The following is a 14,561-nucleotide window of genomic DNA, read 5'->3' as shown; positions in this document are numbered from 1 at the left end:
CTGGGAGCGTGCCCACCAGTTGCTTGCCCAGCGAGGTCGGTCCCAGCTTTAGCAGTGCTTTTCGTGGACAACAGAGCGGGAAGTGCACCCATATTGAGCACAAACACGGGCTTCCCGAAACTTGCCAGCTATTAAACATCTAAAAAATAAACGTTTTTCCTAAGAAAGCTGTATAATTTAGTAGAATGCCTCAATCAGCTGAATTTTTATGTAGTCTCAACTCCTGAGAGTAAATTGTTGATTTCGCTTTTTTAAATTTGTAGCTAAACCATTTACACAACTGGTGAAGGAGATGCAGCTTCATCGAGAAGACTTCGAAATCATTAAAGTGATCGGAAGAGGGGCTTTTGGAGAGGTAAGATAAGCTTTACTGTGCTGGCTTTGCCTCAAGGTCAAAGCAGGCCCCATCCAGCAGTTTTGGGATCCAGCGCGCTGACCGGGACTGGGTGGAGGGGGTCACTGCTGGGATTTCGGAGAGCACTTAATGCAACGAGGAAGAGCAGTGGAACCCCGTGACAGGTGAGTTGCCCCGAATCCTGCTGCTTTGAGACAAGTCTATTAAAAATCCATTTGTTAATTGAAAAATTTTCCGCAGAGTGCAGGGAGGGCAGAACCACAGCCGTTCTCCTCTTGGGTGGCTTACCTGCCGTGGGTGCTGGGGCCCCCTGTGCTGGGGAGGGGTCTGCCACAGGGCCGTGCCAGTCTCCGCTCCCCTCAGGAGTGCTGGCCTCGCTGCCCTGGGCCGGACAGCCAGTGCCCGGGGGCCGTGGCCTCTGCCCTGGGCACCCTCCTTGGCGTCGGGCCCCCGCTGGGCCTGAGGCTCAGGTCCCTGTTGCAGAACAGGGGCAGGTGGTTTTACGGCCCATGCACCTCTTAAACACGGAAATGAATGGACCCCCCGTTCAGACTTTGCCTTCAGCCCTCTGGGGCTGGGGAAGCGGGGGGTGGGGGGTTGCGCAGTTCTGAGGAGAAAGCCAGCGGTGACACGCTGTCGCACTGCAGCAGACGCGCTCTGCCTGACCACGAGCCCTGCCATGACTCCGCGGTGCCATCAGCACCTCGTGGGCTTTGTTGTGCCCGGCCTGCGTTTTCCGTTGGGCACTGAGGACGAGAGCAAAGCCATGCATTCACTTGGTGGCCCCTGCGCTCGGATGCTTCTCCTCTGCCTGCTAAGCTGAAACAAGGCCAGTCCTCTGTCTGAGAACACATGTCGGTGTTTCTGACAATTCTCCTGCAAGTGGCTGATAGTACCCCTCCCGTGTCTGCTTCGGTAGAACATAGAGAAAGGCGGTACTCCTCCAGAAATGCTTCACAGAGTCCAGGGAGAAAGCCTGGCCTGCCCCAGCGAATGTGGACAACTGGGTGTCATGCCCTGGCTTCTCCCTTGGACACTGCTCTGGCCTCAGTTTGGACCCCAGCCCCAAGTCCTCACACCTTTCTCTGTGTCCCCCCGCCTGGGCCCATCCCTCGGAGGGTGTCTCACGGAGGTGGGGGTGGGCAGAGAGGCAGCAGTGCCACAGGGAAAAGAGAGAGTTCTGCTCAGAAATAACACAGGGATGCCTGGGTGGCTCACTTGTCAGGGGTCTGACTTTGGCTCAGGTCACGATCCCAGGGTCTTGGGATCAGGTCACACTTTGGGTCCCTGCTCAGCGGGGAGCCTGCTTCTCCCTCTCCCACTACCCCTGCTTGTGTTCCCTTTCTCATGGTCTCTGTCAAATAAATACATAAAATCTTAAAAAAAAAAAAAAAAAGATTTTAGAAGAAATAATACATCTCTGAGTTGGGTGGGTTATGTGATGATGTGAGGTCTGGTTGGACGGCTGATCTGTGAGGAGAGGCAGAAGGCCTTCTGGAACCAAGCTTGGCTCGGGGCAGCGCGTACTTTTGCTGATGGACTTCCTTGTACTAGGACCTGCGCCAGGCTCTGGGCGCAGATACGAGCAAGGCCCAGGTCCTCCCAGAGATCCGTGGTTACGGGCCTAGCGGAGGGATCTGGACGGTCAAGAAGATGCCTCAGGGCCGGAGAGGCAAGATGAAAGAATGGGAGGCAACAGCCTTGTGCCTGAGCAGGTTATGTTTAGTGCAAGTGCTCTCCGCTGCCAGAGGTTTAATGCAAAACTCAGCTTTCGGAGTTTCAGAGAATGTGGCCTATATCATTTTTTAAGTTCCTCCTAAACTAAGAGAAACCCGTCCTTGTCTGGGCCTTTGCAGAAGTCCTCGGTTTCTCTGCCTTCCTTTGGCTCTGTGTCCAGGCTTTAGCAGCCTGTGAGGCCCTCCCCCACCCCTGTGCCCCACCACCCCTACCCGGGCCCTTGGCCTGGGCTGTCCACAATGGCTCCCTCGTCCGGCTTCGCCAGCCACCCAGCCATTCTGCGTCCTGTCTGGGCTCCCTGCACACGCTTGCTGGTCCTGCCTCCCCTCCCATGACTAGAAGTTTGGATTCTTTCTTTTTTTTAAGATTTTATGTATTTATTTGGCAGAGAGAGATCACAAGTAGGCAGAGGGGCAGGCAGAGAGAGAGAGGGGGAAGCAGGCTCCCCGCCAAGCAGAGAGCCCGATGGCGGGGCTCGATCCCAGGACCCTAGGACCATGACCTAAGCCGAAGGCAGAGGCTTTAACCCTCTGAGCCACACAGGCGGCCCTAGAAGTTTGGATTCTTAACAGTCCTGCCATTACATGGCCCTCTGTGGTAACGAGGCATCATTGCCGTTGCCTGCCTGAGATATCGTGTCATCACGTACCTGAAGTGTGTGCCTGATTTCAGTGACGGCACTGAGCAGATCCCAGAAATGAGGTCTCTGTCAGTGTTGGGATCGTCTGTATGAAGAACACACACAGAGAAACATGGTTCTAACTGAATTATTTTTTCCTCATGACATGCCAGGGGAGGGTGAGTGTCTGTGGGGGTCTGCATTGGAGCCCAGTTATATAGACCCATAGCACTGAGGCCTTGGGACGTGCTGCTCCGGAGCCCCCTCCCAGAGAGAACATGGACAGTCCAGAACTCTACACCCCTTGGCAGGAGTGTATGAAAATCACAGCTCAGAATTGCACGCACACACGACCCCACCCCCCATACACACAGAGTTGAGGGGAACACTTCTGGATGATTCTGTATATAAGATTGGGAATATTTGGGGCATTGCCCTTTTTCTTAAGCATAGTAGCTTTGTAAACACTTTTGGGATCATGGGGATGGCTGGTCTGGGAAGTGCTTTCATCAGTGTGGGAGCACTGACCCCTTCTAGACCCCGCCTGCGCACCACCCCATCAGGAAGATGACAGATCAAGGCCCATGGGCCCAGGATGGCTTGTGCTGGAGCTGGACTTGAGTCCTGCCTGCCTGACTCAAAGCCCCAGGCCCAACCACTTGGCCCTGCTGTCTCTTACTCCCGGAATGACTTTTTAAAAAGAAACAAAGCTTTAGGGGCGCCTGGGTGGCTCAGTGAGTTAAAGCCTCTGCCTTCGCGGCTCAGGTCATGGTCCCGGGGTCCTGGGATCGAGCCCCGCATCGGGCTCTCTGCTCCGCAGGGAGCCTGCTTCCTCCTCTCTCTCTGCCTGCTTCTCTCCTACTTGTGGTCTCTGTCAAATAAATAAATAAATAATCTTTTAAAAAAAAGAAAGAAAGAAAGCTTTAGCTTTGTTTAGAAACAGTCTCAAACTAACAGAACAGGTGCATGAATAAAATGGGTCAGAGCTCAGTCACCTCGCCCCTTTCCCCAGGTGCCTTTTATCACTTAACATTGTAGCTCATTGGCTTTATCCTGGCAGTGCTCCCCTCCCCGGCCCCCATGCGTCTGTGTGTGATTTTTCCTGAGGGACTGAGAAGGGGTTGCCTGTGTCAAGCAAGGTGCTTTCCTCTGGTGCTTCAGAGACCGTTTTCTCATTGGAGACAGTCTTTCAGAAAGTCAGGGTTCATAAATGTGGATTTTCAGTCAGAGTACTCTTTGTCTGGCCTACTGTCTCACACCAGGACCTTCCTGGCATTCTTTCTGGTCCCTCCGGACTGGGCCTGGGCTGGCAGCAGGCATCACTTGCCTGTCATGTCCCCGGATCATTTTTCAGGGTTTCGGTAAGTCACTTCTGTTAGTATTTCCTCCCGGAAGTGTCTGACTTTGGAGCTGCGTGTAGCATCATCATCACCTCGTTGACGCAATTAACACTGAGTTTTGGGCCAAGAAGCAGCTTCGGGTAAACTAAACGGGATTTTTACAAACTGTTTATTTGGGTATTTATCAGAGGCATCGGTGTGTTTCCTGGTCAGAGCCTGTGCCCCGATGACCTTTCTACAGAAAAAGCGTCTAGTGAGAGTTCAGAGTGTCCTGCATCTCCTCTTCAGCAGGATCTGGACTGTTCCTGAGGCTTGTAATCTTGAGAATTTCATTACTTCCCTCAGAAGTTATCAACTCCACCGTTTTTCCCAGTTAGACCACTTCTGTAGTAAATACTATGCCGTGTTTTTTCCCCGGTTCACCCATCTGGCAGCCACCAGATCGTTCTCTGCATCTGTGAGTCTGTTTCTGTTTTTGAGACTGTACACATAAGGGAAGTCACATGGTACTTGTCTGACTGACTGACCGCACTTACCATAGTACTCCCGGCCCCATCCGTGTTGTCGCAAATGCAGGATTTCATATTTTTTCTGCCTGAGTGATACTCCAGTGTGTGTGTGCCGTCCCTTCTCCATCCGTCTGTCCATCTGTCGTCGGACGCTTCAGTTGTTTCCAGATCTTGGCTGTTGAAACCAATGCTACAGTAGCCATAGGAGTGCTTCTGTCTCTCAGAGTCAGTGTTTTTGTTTCCTCTGGACAAATACCCGGAAGTGGAACCCCTGGATCGAATGGTAGTTCTTTTTTAATTTTTTGTTTTGAGGAACCTTCAGACTGTTTTCCAGAGTGGCTACGGCAGTTTGTGTTCCCACGAACAGTGCTCGAGGCTTCCCGTTTCTCCACATCTTTGCTGGCACTTATTTTTTCTTGTCTTTTTGGTAGTAGTGTTCTGACAGGTGTGAGGTGGTATCTCATTGTAGTTCCGATTGGCGCTTCCCTGATGATGAGTGACACAGGGCGTCTTGTTGTGTGTCTGTTGGCCGTCTGGATGTCTTCCTTGGAGAATTCCCTCAGGTTTTCTGCCTATTCTTTAAATTGGATTGTTTCATTTTTTTCTATCAAGTTGTGTATGTTTGTTACGTATTTTAGGTATTGACCCCTTACGGCATGTATCATTTGCAGATCCCTTCTCCCATTCAGTAGGCTGCCTTTTTGCTTTGTTGATGGCTTCCTTCATGGGGCAGAAGCTTTATGGTTTGATGTAGTCTTAATAGTTGATTTTTGCTTTTCCCTTGCGTTGGGGGAGAGATCCAGAAAAATACTGCGAAGACTGATGTCTGAGAGATTATCGGCGGGGCAGGTGGGGAGGCCGTGGGGACAGAGCCCTCAGACACAGGGAACAAGGCTGGGGAGCAGCGAGTAGATTTTTAAAGTTTTCTGATGAGGGGCGCCTGGGTGGCTGAGTTGGTTGAGTCTGCCTTCGGCTCAGGTCATGATCCCAGCATCCTGGGATCGAGTCCCGCATTGGGCTCCTTGCTCGGCGGGGAGCCTGCTTCCCCCTCTGCCTCTGCTGCCACTCGGCCTGCCTGTGCCTGCTCTCGCTCGCTCGCTCTCTCTCTGGCAAATAAATAAGTAAAATCTTTAAGAAAAAAAAAAAGTTTTTCTGATGAAAATCCTAGGCATGCGCCAAAGACCCCTCCACCCGCCGCACCCACTCCGTTGCCCATTGCTCGCTGTGGGAGGGTTGTGAACCGAGTGCGTGGGGTGCCAGGTGCTGAGGTCAGGTCTTGATGGTTAAAAGGGCAAATCTTTGTTTACATAAAAAACTTCTCTTCCTGAGCAGCTCATTCTCCAGTGTTTCATTTCCCCTAGGCAATGAAGATTGCACTGTAGTTACGTGAAAACGTGCTGGCTTTTGTTCCATTAACTACATTTTTGTCACGCGCCTGCTCATGTTCCAGGTCGCCGTTGTCAGGATGAAGAACACCGAGCGGATCTACGCCATGAAAATCCTCAACAAGTGGGAGATGCTGAAAAGGGCGGAGGTGAGTGCAGAGGTGACCCGTGCACATGCGGACGGGTTTCTGTGCCCTCCTGGGTCCGGGCTTCCCTCCTCAGTCCCAGCAAACTGCTTTTTGTCGCCTCAAGGCCAGCCTTGTCCTGGCGCGTGCTCCGTCCTGCCCTGCTTTCCGCAGCCTTGCAGGGCTCCTCCCCTGCAGGGCTGGTCGTGGAGAGGGCGGATTAAAGCCTTCGAGGGAACCGTAGGCATTTATCCCAGGTTTGCTTCCCGCACAAAAGGCATTGTTGAATTCGGAGCCTACTTCAGGACAGAGATGTCTTTAATACTCCCTCCTAGAAGGAGGACGAGATCATAAGTAGAAGTGGATGGTGACCGCTTGGCAGTTTCCGATGTATTTTTCCTGAGTTCGGTGTCCTGTCTGGGGTGCCTGTTTCACGCTCCCGGCCCCGACAGATTCCTCTGGTGCCGTCCAGACGCACCCCCAGGCTGCCTTCCCCGGCCCTCCTCTGTGCTCCTCTGCTTCACATCGGGACCTGAGCATCCTTACCCTGTGTCCTGTCGCTGGACTGTCCAGGCCCAGTGCCCTCGGCGTGCCTGGGGCTGGGGTCTGCCTCGCCTGCCCCCCACCCACCATCTGTGCCACCCCTGCTGTGGCCCAGCTGTGAAGCAAGCTCACTCCAGGACTGCACACCCCTAGGATTGGCCGCCGCCGCCTCCGGAAACTCCTTTCCTGGTTTCTGGCCTCCCTCATCCTGTCACTCTGAACCCTCGTTGTAATTCTAGGGGGCCCTTCCTCCTCTGTTCTGCAGTTCCTACCTGGGGTGATGCTACCCCTTTGGGCAGATGGCAGCACCAATGTTTGTTCTGGTCGGATCGCTCTCCTGAGCTCCGGCTGTCATGAACTCGGTGGTGGGCCTTCTCACATGGCGTCCAAGTTCATCGTGTCTGTCCTTTACGGCTTGCCCTGCTTCCTGCCACACGCCCGGCACGAGGCTTCACACCCTGAGCTGCTTGGTGAACGCATCTTGGTTGGTGGACGCATCACCGTTGGCGCGGATCCCTGAGCTCCAGACGTCTTCCTCGTCCTGGGCCCCAGCAGCCCTCTTCGCGGTGCCGCTTGTCCTCTGGTCGTCCCAGGGCTGTTGCTGACATAACTCTTTGGGAGGCGCGAGTGGCTTGTGTTATGTAGAAGTCTGGGGAAAGAATGAGTGTTTGGGGGAATAAATGCTAGTAGCAAATTCATTCGAGTTTATATTTTGATAAGAGTGAGAAGTCTCAAGATTAGGGAGAGGGGATTCTCACCTTATCATACGAGTTAGTATTTACCCAAATGTCATGGTGAGTACATTTTAAAATTATGGCATTTTGAAATTTAAATCTGGTTACAGAGATCCTATCTAATTGGTATACTCTGAAAAGTCCCAGAATTATGATTATATATGATTTATGATGATAATTTTGACGATTATCTCAGCATATATGTCATGGGGGTGTGTGTGAGATACGTATAAAAACATAATATTGATACAAAATGCAGGTTGACGTAATTTATCTTTTCATAGTAATCTTATTTTGAACATTAAATTTTATATTAACTTGTAAAGATCTTTAAAAGTGGGGAGTCCGCAAGAGGAGGCAGTGTAGAGAAGCTGCAAAACCGCGTTAATTCATAACTTGTGAATCGTGCTGGGCTTTCAGCTCATCTGTTTGGCTCATAAAAAAGAAGTTCTGAAAGTTTTCTCTCAAAAGAAAAACAAAACTGCTAAACAATACGTGTCTTCCTAACTGCGGGTCCCAGTGCTGGTCCACGGTGTCAGGATGGCTTTCTTTCTAAATGTAGGTCGGCAGGTGCTCGGGACCACGGAGTGTCTTGTGGCTGCCCCATACCGTCATGTGGCTGTCCCCCCATGCTGGGGACTGTGCTGCTCAGATGCACATAGACCGACTGTGGTCTCGGTGGCCACCGGCCAAACGGCCACAGGGGCTCCGGGACCTCTGGTCTCTGCACATCTGGACATTGTAAGCTGACCGCTGCCCAACTGAAGTTACTTTCACTGCTTTTAATTAGTAGAATTAAGGCTCATCTACTTCAGTCATTTCTTCTTGAAGAAAAACTTGGTTGGTGGACGCATCACCAACTTTAGAGCAGAAAACTTGGAGGAGGAAAGTTCTCCAGGCCACTGTGAGTCTCCGGAGAGCACAGGTAGAATCCCCCGTGCCTGCCAGAGCAGGGCCCCTGTTGGTGCCACTCTCATTTTTGTGAAGCTTTGCAAGTTCAAATATAAGGAGTCGAAATGTTCCGTGCTCAGAGCGTCCTGTGACGGTCGTGTGCACCAGCATTCTAGAAGTGAATGCCCTTGCACAGCTCAAGTCAGGAAGCAGGTGTGTGCCCTTTCCTGCCATCCATGCGGTCTGTGACAGAGTCACACACGGGGTGGCCGCACCGTAGGCCATCAGGGCGAAGCTGGCCTGGTCAGGAGAGGTCAGGCATTGTTGCGTGGGATGGGCCAGCGTCCACCCTCAAGCCCAGTGGACTGTTCCGTGCTGGCTGGAGCATTGAGCCCGTGGGGGGAAGGGAGGGCACAGGCCCATTGTGAGGAAGGAGTTCTCACCGATCCTTGGTGTGGGCAGGAGCAGGGAAGAGCCTGGATCTGATCGGGCTCTTGGCCCGTGGGGCTGAAGAAAGACAGAGGAGTAGGTGGGAGCTGCCTCGGGGAGTTTCCAGGTGAGGGCGGGGGGGGGGGGGGCCAGCGTCCTGCACCGTCTCCAGAGCCGGGCCACGGCAGGGTCCCCTCTGCTGGGGACTGTGCTGCTCAGATGCACATAGACCGACTGTCCCCGATTCCTTACAGACGGCCTGTTTCCGAGAAGAACGGGACGTGCTGGTGAACGGGGACTGCCAGTGGATCACGACGCTGCACTACGCCTTCCAGGACGAGAATTACCTGGTACGAGTGGGTCCCGGGGCTAAGGCGCTCAGATGGCGCGTGGCTGCGGCTTGTGGATTCCTCCGTGCTGGGACTGAAAAAGGGGTCCCACGGCATGGAGTTGACACTGTTTCACTGCATATTGGACCAGAGAAGACTTAGGGGCTTGTTGTAATGTAGTAATCAGGTGGCATTTTTTAAAAATAGGCTAGTGAGCGTGTATATTTTGTTTTCCTGATCATTAGCTAACCTGATTAGTTTGGTCACTGGTGCTATTCCATTTAAATAAGCTGGGGGTGTCCAGTGGTTTCCATCTTGAGTGTCTGGAGTTACGTGTGAGGACGGGAGCGAGTTGCAGGGCTCAGTCCTGGATGCCGAGCGGCTGCTGCTGCCTCTGCTGCTTGGCGGCAGGTCCAGGACTCTGAGCCGGGCGCTCCGAGGCTTTCTGACATGAACTTGGGGGGTTTGTGGCAGCCGTTTCCCCTGCCCTGAGCTGGGCTTACTTTCAGTGGTGACCAGTCTGCCGCATGGTTTGCACATGTGCCTGGTCGTGAACACGTGGGGACGCAGACACAGCGGCTCAGAGTGGAAGAAAACCAAACCTGGGGTCTCAGACCCTGTGAACTCCAAGAGGGACTCTAGGTTCGCCTAAAGCCAAAGTTTGTATATGGAGCTCCGGGTGTCGGGTGAGGACAGACCTCGGAGAAGCTGGTCTCTGCCTCGCTCCTCTGGCCCGTGCAGCTCCGGCGATGGCCGAGGGGCCTTCAGGGGTCAGCACAGCCCCAGGGCAGAGACCTCTGTCTCCCTGAGCGCGTCCCGGCTAGCGTGCTCCGTTTCCTGGAGCACGCTTATTCATCGGAGAACCGCCTCTTTCAGACATCAGAGAGCTCCCTTCGGTCTGAACGGTCTGAATTAGGTAAAAGGGTTTATTATGCTCTTCATTCAGAATTTTAAATAGGGGCACCTGGGTGGGTCAGTCATTTGAGGTGGAGCCCCGTGTCGGGCTCCGCTTGGGATTTTCTCCCTCTCCCTCTGCCCCTCCCCCGCCCACCCCCTCTGCTCACTCACGTGCTTGTGCTCTGTCTCTAAAAGAATCTAAAATGTATACACTTGCTTCTACAGAGGGGGCCATTGTGTTTACTGAGCAGAGGCGTGTGGGTCACCTCCGTACGTCCTTCCAAGGATTCCAGGGCTTAGGCACTCAGGGTTGTCATCACTTTAAATCGGGTGTCAGGAGCAGGAAGGGATGAAGTCATGTGCCCAGAGTTGTCGCTCAGATGAGGGGCTGAGCAGGGACCGCAGCCCGGGCCTGTGGCAGGAAGTGGTGTTCAGGGCCCTTCCCCGCAGACCGCAGAGTCCTGATGCCCTGGAGTCCTCTGCACATAGGCCGCCGCTGGGAGGGACCAGCTCCAGCCCGTTTCCGACGTGGTGAAGCCTCTGAGCGGTCTGGGCAGCGCGGGGCTGTGTGTGCAGAAGCGGGGCAGCGCCTCTCCCCGAGGTCAGTGTGGGGTGTCGCAGTCTGGGCTTATTTTGACCGCGGGCAGTCTGCTAGGAATCCCAGCCAAGAAGCCATCTTCTGGAGTGTGTGGAGTTGCACAAACAGAAGTCCAGAGACAGTTAGGGAGAAAGAGCAGGGACTCTGGGCCTTTCCTGGGTCCTCTTGTTGGGTCGGTGGATCAGGGTCTGGCCGCTGTCTCTGCTGCCCCCGAGTGGTACTTTCCAACAGGTTCCTGCTCGCTGGGACAGTGGCAGTCCGCAACCTTGTGGGGTGGGCCGGGCTGGGCTGCCCTGCCGAGCCGGTTCATGTTATAATTTCTGCTGTAGGCGTCTAAACTCGGCCTGTCATAAAAATTAAACCTGTTCCACCAGTAACCAAGAGGGCGTTGCCTTTTATTGACTTAGAATCCTGTGTTACACGACAGAGAAAGTAATCGGTCTGGTTCTTACTCCAAAAATTAGGTTCTGTGTGTCCACCTTAGAAGCTCTTAGAGTTGACTTTTCTTACAGAGCAGTTTCGCGAGAGCCTGTCCGTCCTGTTTAGCCGTGCTGTACTGCGCCCTTGTTTCCCGGCAGACCTGGAAAGCCCTGACATTTGGCCAGAGATGCCGCTTCATGTTTTCTTTAGGGTCTGCACAGCCTGGCTGTTTATTCCCCTGCCCCCTCTCCCCGGGTGTGTCTGTCCACGGGTGCTCTGGGCTTTGCCTGCAGATACCCACGATTCCTGATCCAGCCTCTCTGTGCCCCCCCCCCCGCCCCCCCAGCGCCCGTCACCCTCACCTCCTGCCTGGACCAGCTGCGTCACAGCCCCCCAGTTCCTCTCCTGCCCTGCTCCTGGCCCTCGTCCTCTAGTCTCTTCTTCCTGGGCAGGCAGAGAAGGCTCATAAAGTGCAGCCGATTGCAGCGGTCTAGCCCAGGACCTCCCAGCAGCTTCCCCGGTGCTCAGAGTGGGCGTGTGGTCCCGGCTGTGGCCCGTGGGGCCTGGCTTTGCTCCCACCCCTGCTCACACTCCAGCCGTAGTCCCCGTTGTCCATTCCCCGCAGCTGGCCATATCCTTCCCTTCGCACACATCCCTTTGTCTGGAACGTGACCCCCAACCCATGCCAAGGCCGGCTTCTGCCTGCCGTGCGGGCCCCAGATGTCCACCTGGCGTTCCCCGCGGCCTTGTGCTCTGCAGGCCGTGTGCTTTCGTTTTCTTCTGTGCCCAGCGCGCTCTGAAAGTGCTGGGCCGTCTGCGCACTTACGTGCGGTCTCTGGCCCTCCCCTCAGCGGCAGCTCTGTGGCCAGCGCCTGTTGTCTCGGGGGTGCCAGGGGCTCCTGGCCGAGAACGAGTGAGTGAACAAGGGAGGGCACGAGCTCAGTGGGCGCTGTCGAGGGCCTTCCATGAAACAGGAGTTGTGGGTGCGGGTGAGGGGGGACCCGATCACCCAGGACCCCCCCTTGGACGGGTGGGCTGCCGTGCCTCAGCGCCATGAGATCAGGCCGAGGGGAGCGGTTCGGGAGACTGGGTGGGAGGGTTGTCGGTACGGGTGCTCTGGAGAGCAGGGGCCTGAGTGACGGTCCCCCTCCTCACACGAGCCCCACAGCATGGTAGCTGCTCTCCTCCTGCGTGAGGCACCGAGGGCCGTGTTTGCCGTCTGGGCCTGGGTCCAATTGCCTGGGTTCGGACCCTTGCTCCGTCGCTTGTTGGCTGGGGCACTTTGGGCCTCGGGCTGCACTTCCTCGGCCGCAGAATGGGATTGTGCTCGTGCCTCCGGCGGGGGCTGCTACGGGCGTTGCCAGAGGGGACGGGCACGAGCCGGAGCCGGAGCCGGAGCCGGAGAGCACAGAGCCCGGCAGCTGCTCTCGGACCGCTGTTCGGATCCCAGTCATTCTGCAGTGGTGGTTTCTCTGGCTCAGTAAACCGGGTGCTGGTGTTTCCCTCTGTTGGCTAGTTAACTGCTGGACCAGCATGTCCATCTCGTCAACGGAAACTGGCTTCCAGGGAGGTGATTGCTCTGGGGTGGGGCCTACCGCTTCCCCAGCAGTCCCCAAGCCGCAGCCACCCCGACTCTGGCTGTGACAGTCTCACCTGTCCTGAGCTCCCTGACCTGTGAGATGCCCCATCAGACGTCAGAGCGTTCAGGGTGCTGCGCAGAGAGGCTGTTGTCAGAGAGAAGGCTGCCCTGCTCGAGGGGAGGTCCACTCAGTCCCGTTCGCAGGACACCTGACACTTGGACGCTCTTCTGTCGTGGCTTTAATTTCTGCATACGCAGTAAAGGTCTGATATTTCCTGGGGCTTTACGCAGAGGTACGTGCCTTCTAGCTTGTTTGTGGGATCGCCTTTCTAGTAAGAGCTGCTAGTTTCATGTGATTTTAGGTAACTCACCTTCTTCCTGGTCCAGTGTCCTCTTCCTGTGATGTAAGGGCCGGGAGAATTCTACAGACCCAGGAGAACCTGATAGATCACGAATTGTGTTTCCGCTTTGGGTCTCCAGCTTCTGTTGTGGCTTCTCCTGTATCAGACTCTTGAGTAACTTTCTCCGGAGGTTAAATGTATTACCTGTTGAAGTTGTTCTCTGCCAGAGGCCTGACTGGGAGTGTTAGGGTCCAACAAACCGGGGGCATCCTGGATGACGTGGGGGCAAGCCGTCGGTCCCAACTTGAAGAGCTGGAGAACTAACTTCCCGGGGGGGTTTGGCCTTCGTTGTCAGGCTTGGCGCTGACTGTGCCTCTTCTCCCCCATCTCACCCCAATTTGTAGTACTTGGTCATGGACTACTATGTGGGTGGTGATCTGCTGACCCTGCTCAGTAAATTTGAAGACAAGCTTCCGGAAGATATGGCGAGATTCTACATCGGTGAAATGGTGCTGGCCATCGACTCCATCCATCAGCTGCACTACGTGCACAGGTAACCGCCTCTTGGGTTTTACAGAGGCTGCGTGCAATGTGTTAAAGGGCCCTCAGAGCTCTCTGTGTCACAGGCCTCAGGCTCCAGGCCCCCCGGGAGCTCGTGCACGTAGCAGCCTCTCACTGAGCCGCCCCACCGCCTGGCACCAGGGGGGTCCCAGCGTCACTGTGACCGCCTTGATGCTGGAGCTCCAGTGACCCGGTCACCCAAGGCCACCTAACAGCAGCTCCCCCTCTCCCCTGCTGACCCTCCTCCCCAGGACACCCACCCCCTAGCTTGTCAGCGCGGCTCTCCCTGTTCCATGGCCTGCAGCAAAATGCAGGAAGGAGAGGCTGCGGAGAGGGGCTCCCACCCCAGCTGCCCGCGCGACAGTGTGACTGGCTCTCGGCCCGGGGGCGCTGGTGTCCGTGTGGCTGGTGTCCTCCCGCTGTGCCGGGGGCCCTTTGCCAGGCTCGCGTGCTCTGGTGCGAGGGACTGCATCCATCTCTTCCTGCCGTTTAAGACAGCAGATTGGTCCAGGAGTGGGTTTGTTTCTTTGTCAAAGTCACATAACTGTCTGTGAGTTTCCTGCCTGATTCCACTGGCCGTAGGTGGCTTGTCGCTTTCTTAATGTTTCTTCTGGTATTTACCTCATATTTTAAATAACAGGCTTCTCTCGCTCTTCTCTTTTTTGGTGTGTGGAGAAGGGAGAATTAGACTACATCTGTTAAAATGGAGATTTACCCTTTACAGAGGTCTCTCTCCCGGTCCTCCTCCCGCACGCGCTTTCCGTCCCCACTCCCGCACCATTGCAATCGTGAGTGAGAACGTTTGGTTAAATCTGTGTTTGGTGTTCATAACATGGCGCCCGTGTAGATACGACAGGTGAGCCTTGCACGCACAGTATTTACACTTGTAAATACTGTGGTATAACCTGTCTTCTCCGGGGTTGGTAGCGGTCCCGTTTTTTCGTGAGTCTGCTTTTCCGTGGTGGCCGTCGCTGATCATCCCCTAACGCTGCCACGGAGTTACAAAGCCTGTGTGTGCCTTGGTCTGACTTTTCTTGGCGCTGCCTCTTCCTTCCTGTTGCCCTCCGCCCTGGTGCTCTCTGAGCCTCCTGCTTTGGCCTCCTCCTGGGAGCTCTTCCCCAGACAGGCTCCCTCCCCACCGCCCTGGGACTGGAGCCCTTGTTTTCTGA

General features: G+C 54.9%; 1 protein-coding gene across 2 annotated transcripts in view; it reads left to right on the top strand.

Moving 5' to 3' along the window:
* The window catches only part of CDC42BPB (CDC42 binding protein kinase beta), a 95,946-nt gene that overhangs the window by 36,990 nt on the left and 44,395 nt on the right, over nt 1-14,561 (top strand). For both annotated transcript variants that reach the window (XR_009399237.1, XM_059374046.1), the window contains exons 2-5: nt 264-355; nt 6,011-6,094; nt 8,922-9,017; nt 13,236-13,384. Coding sequence is in view for 1 of the 2 variants with exons in the window: in XM_059374046.1 (XP_059230029.1) it covers nt 264-355; nt 6,011-6,094; nt 8,922-9,017; nt 13,236-13,384 (421 nt within the window). In the remaining variant the exon portion in view is untranslated. The remainder of the gene's footprint in view (nt 1-263; nt 356-6,010; nt 6,095-8,921; nt 9,018-13,235; nt 13,385-14,561) is intronic.

This window comes from Mustela nigripes, chromosome 13 (genome assembly GCF_022355385.1).
Source record: "Mustela nigripes isolate SB6536 chromosome 13, MUSNIG.SB6536, whole genome shotgun sequence".
In the NCBI taxonomy this organism is placed as follows: Eukaryota; Metazoa; Chordata; class Mammalia; order Carnivora; family Mustelidae; genus Mustela; species Mustela nigripes.
This window is presented reverse-complemented; position numbering and strand designations above follow the sequence as displayed.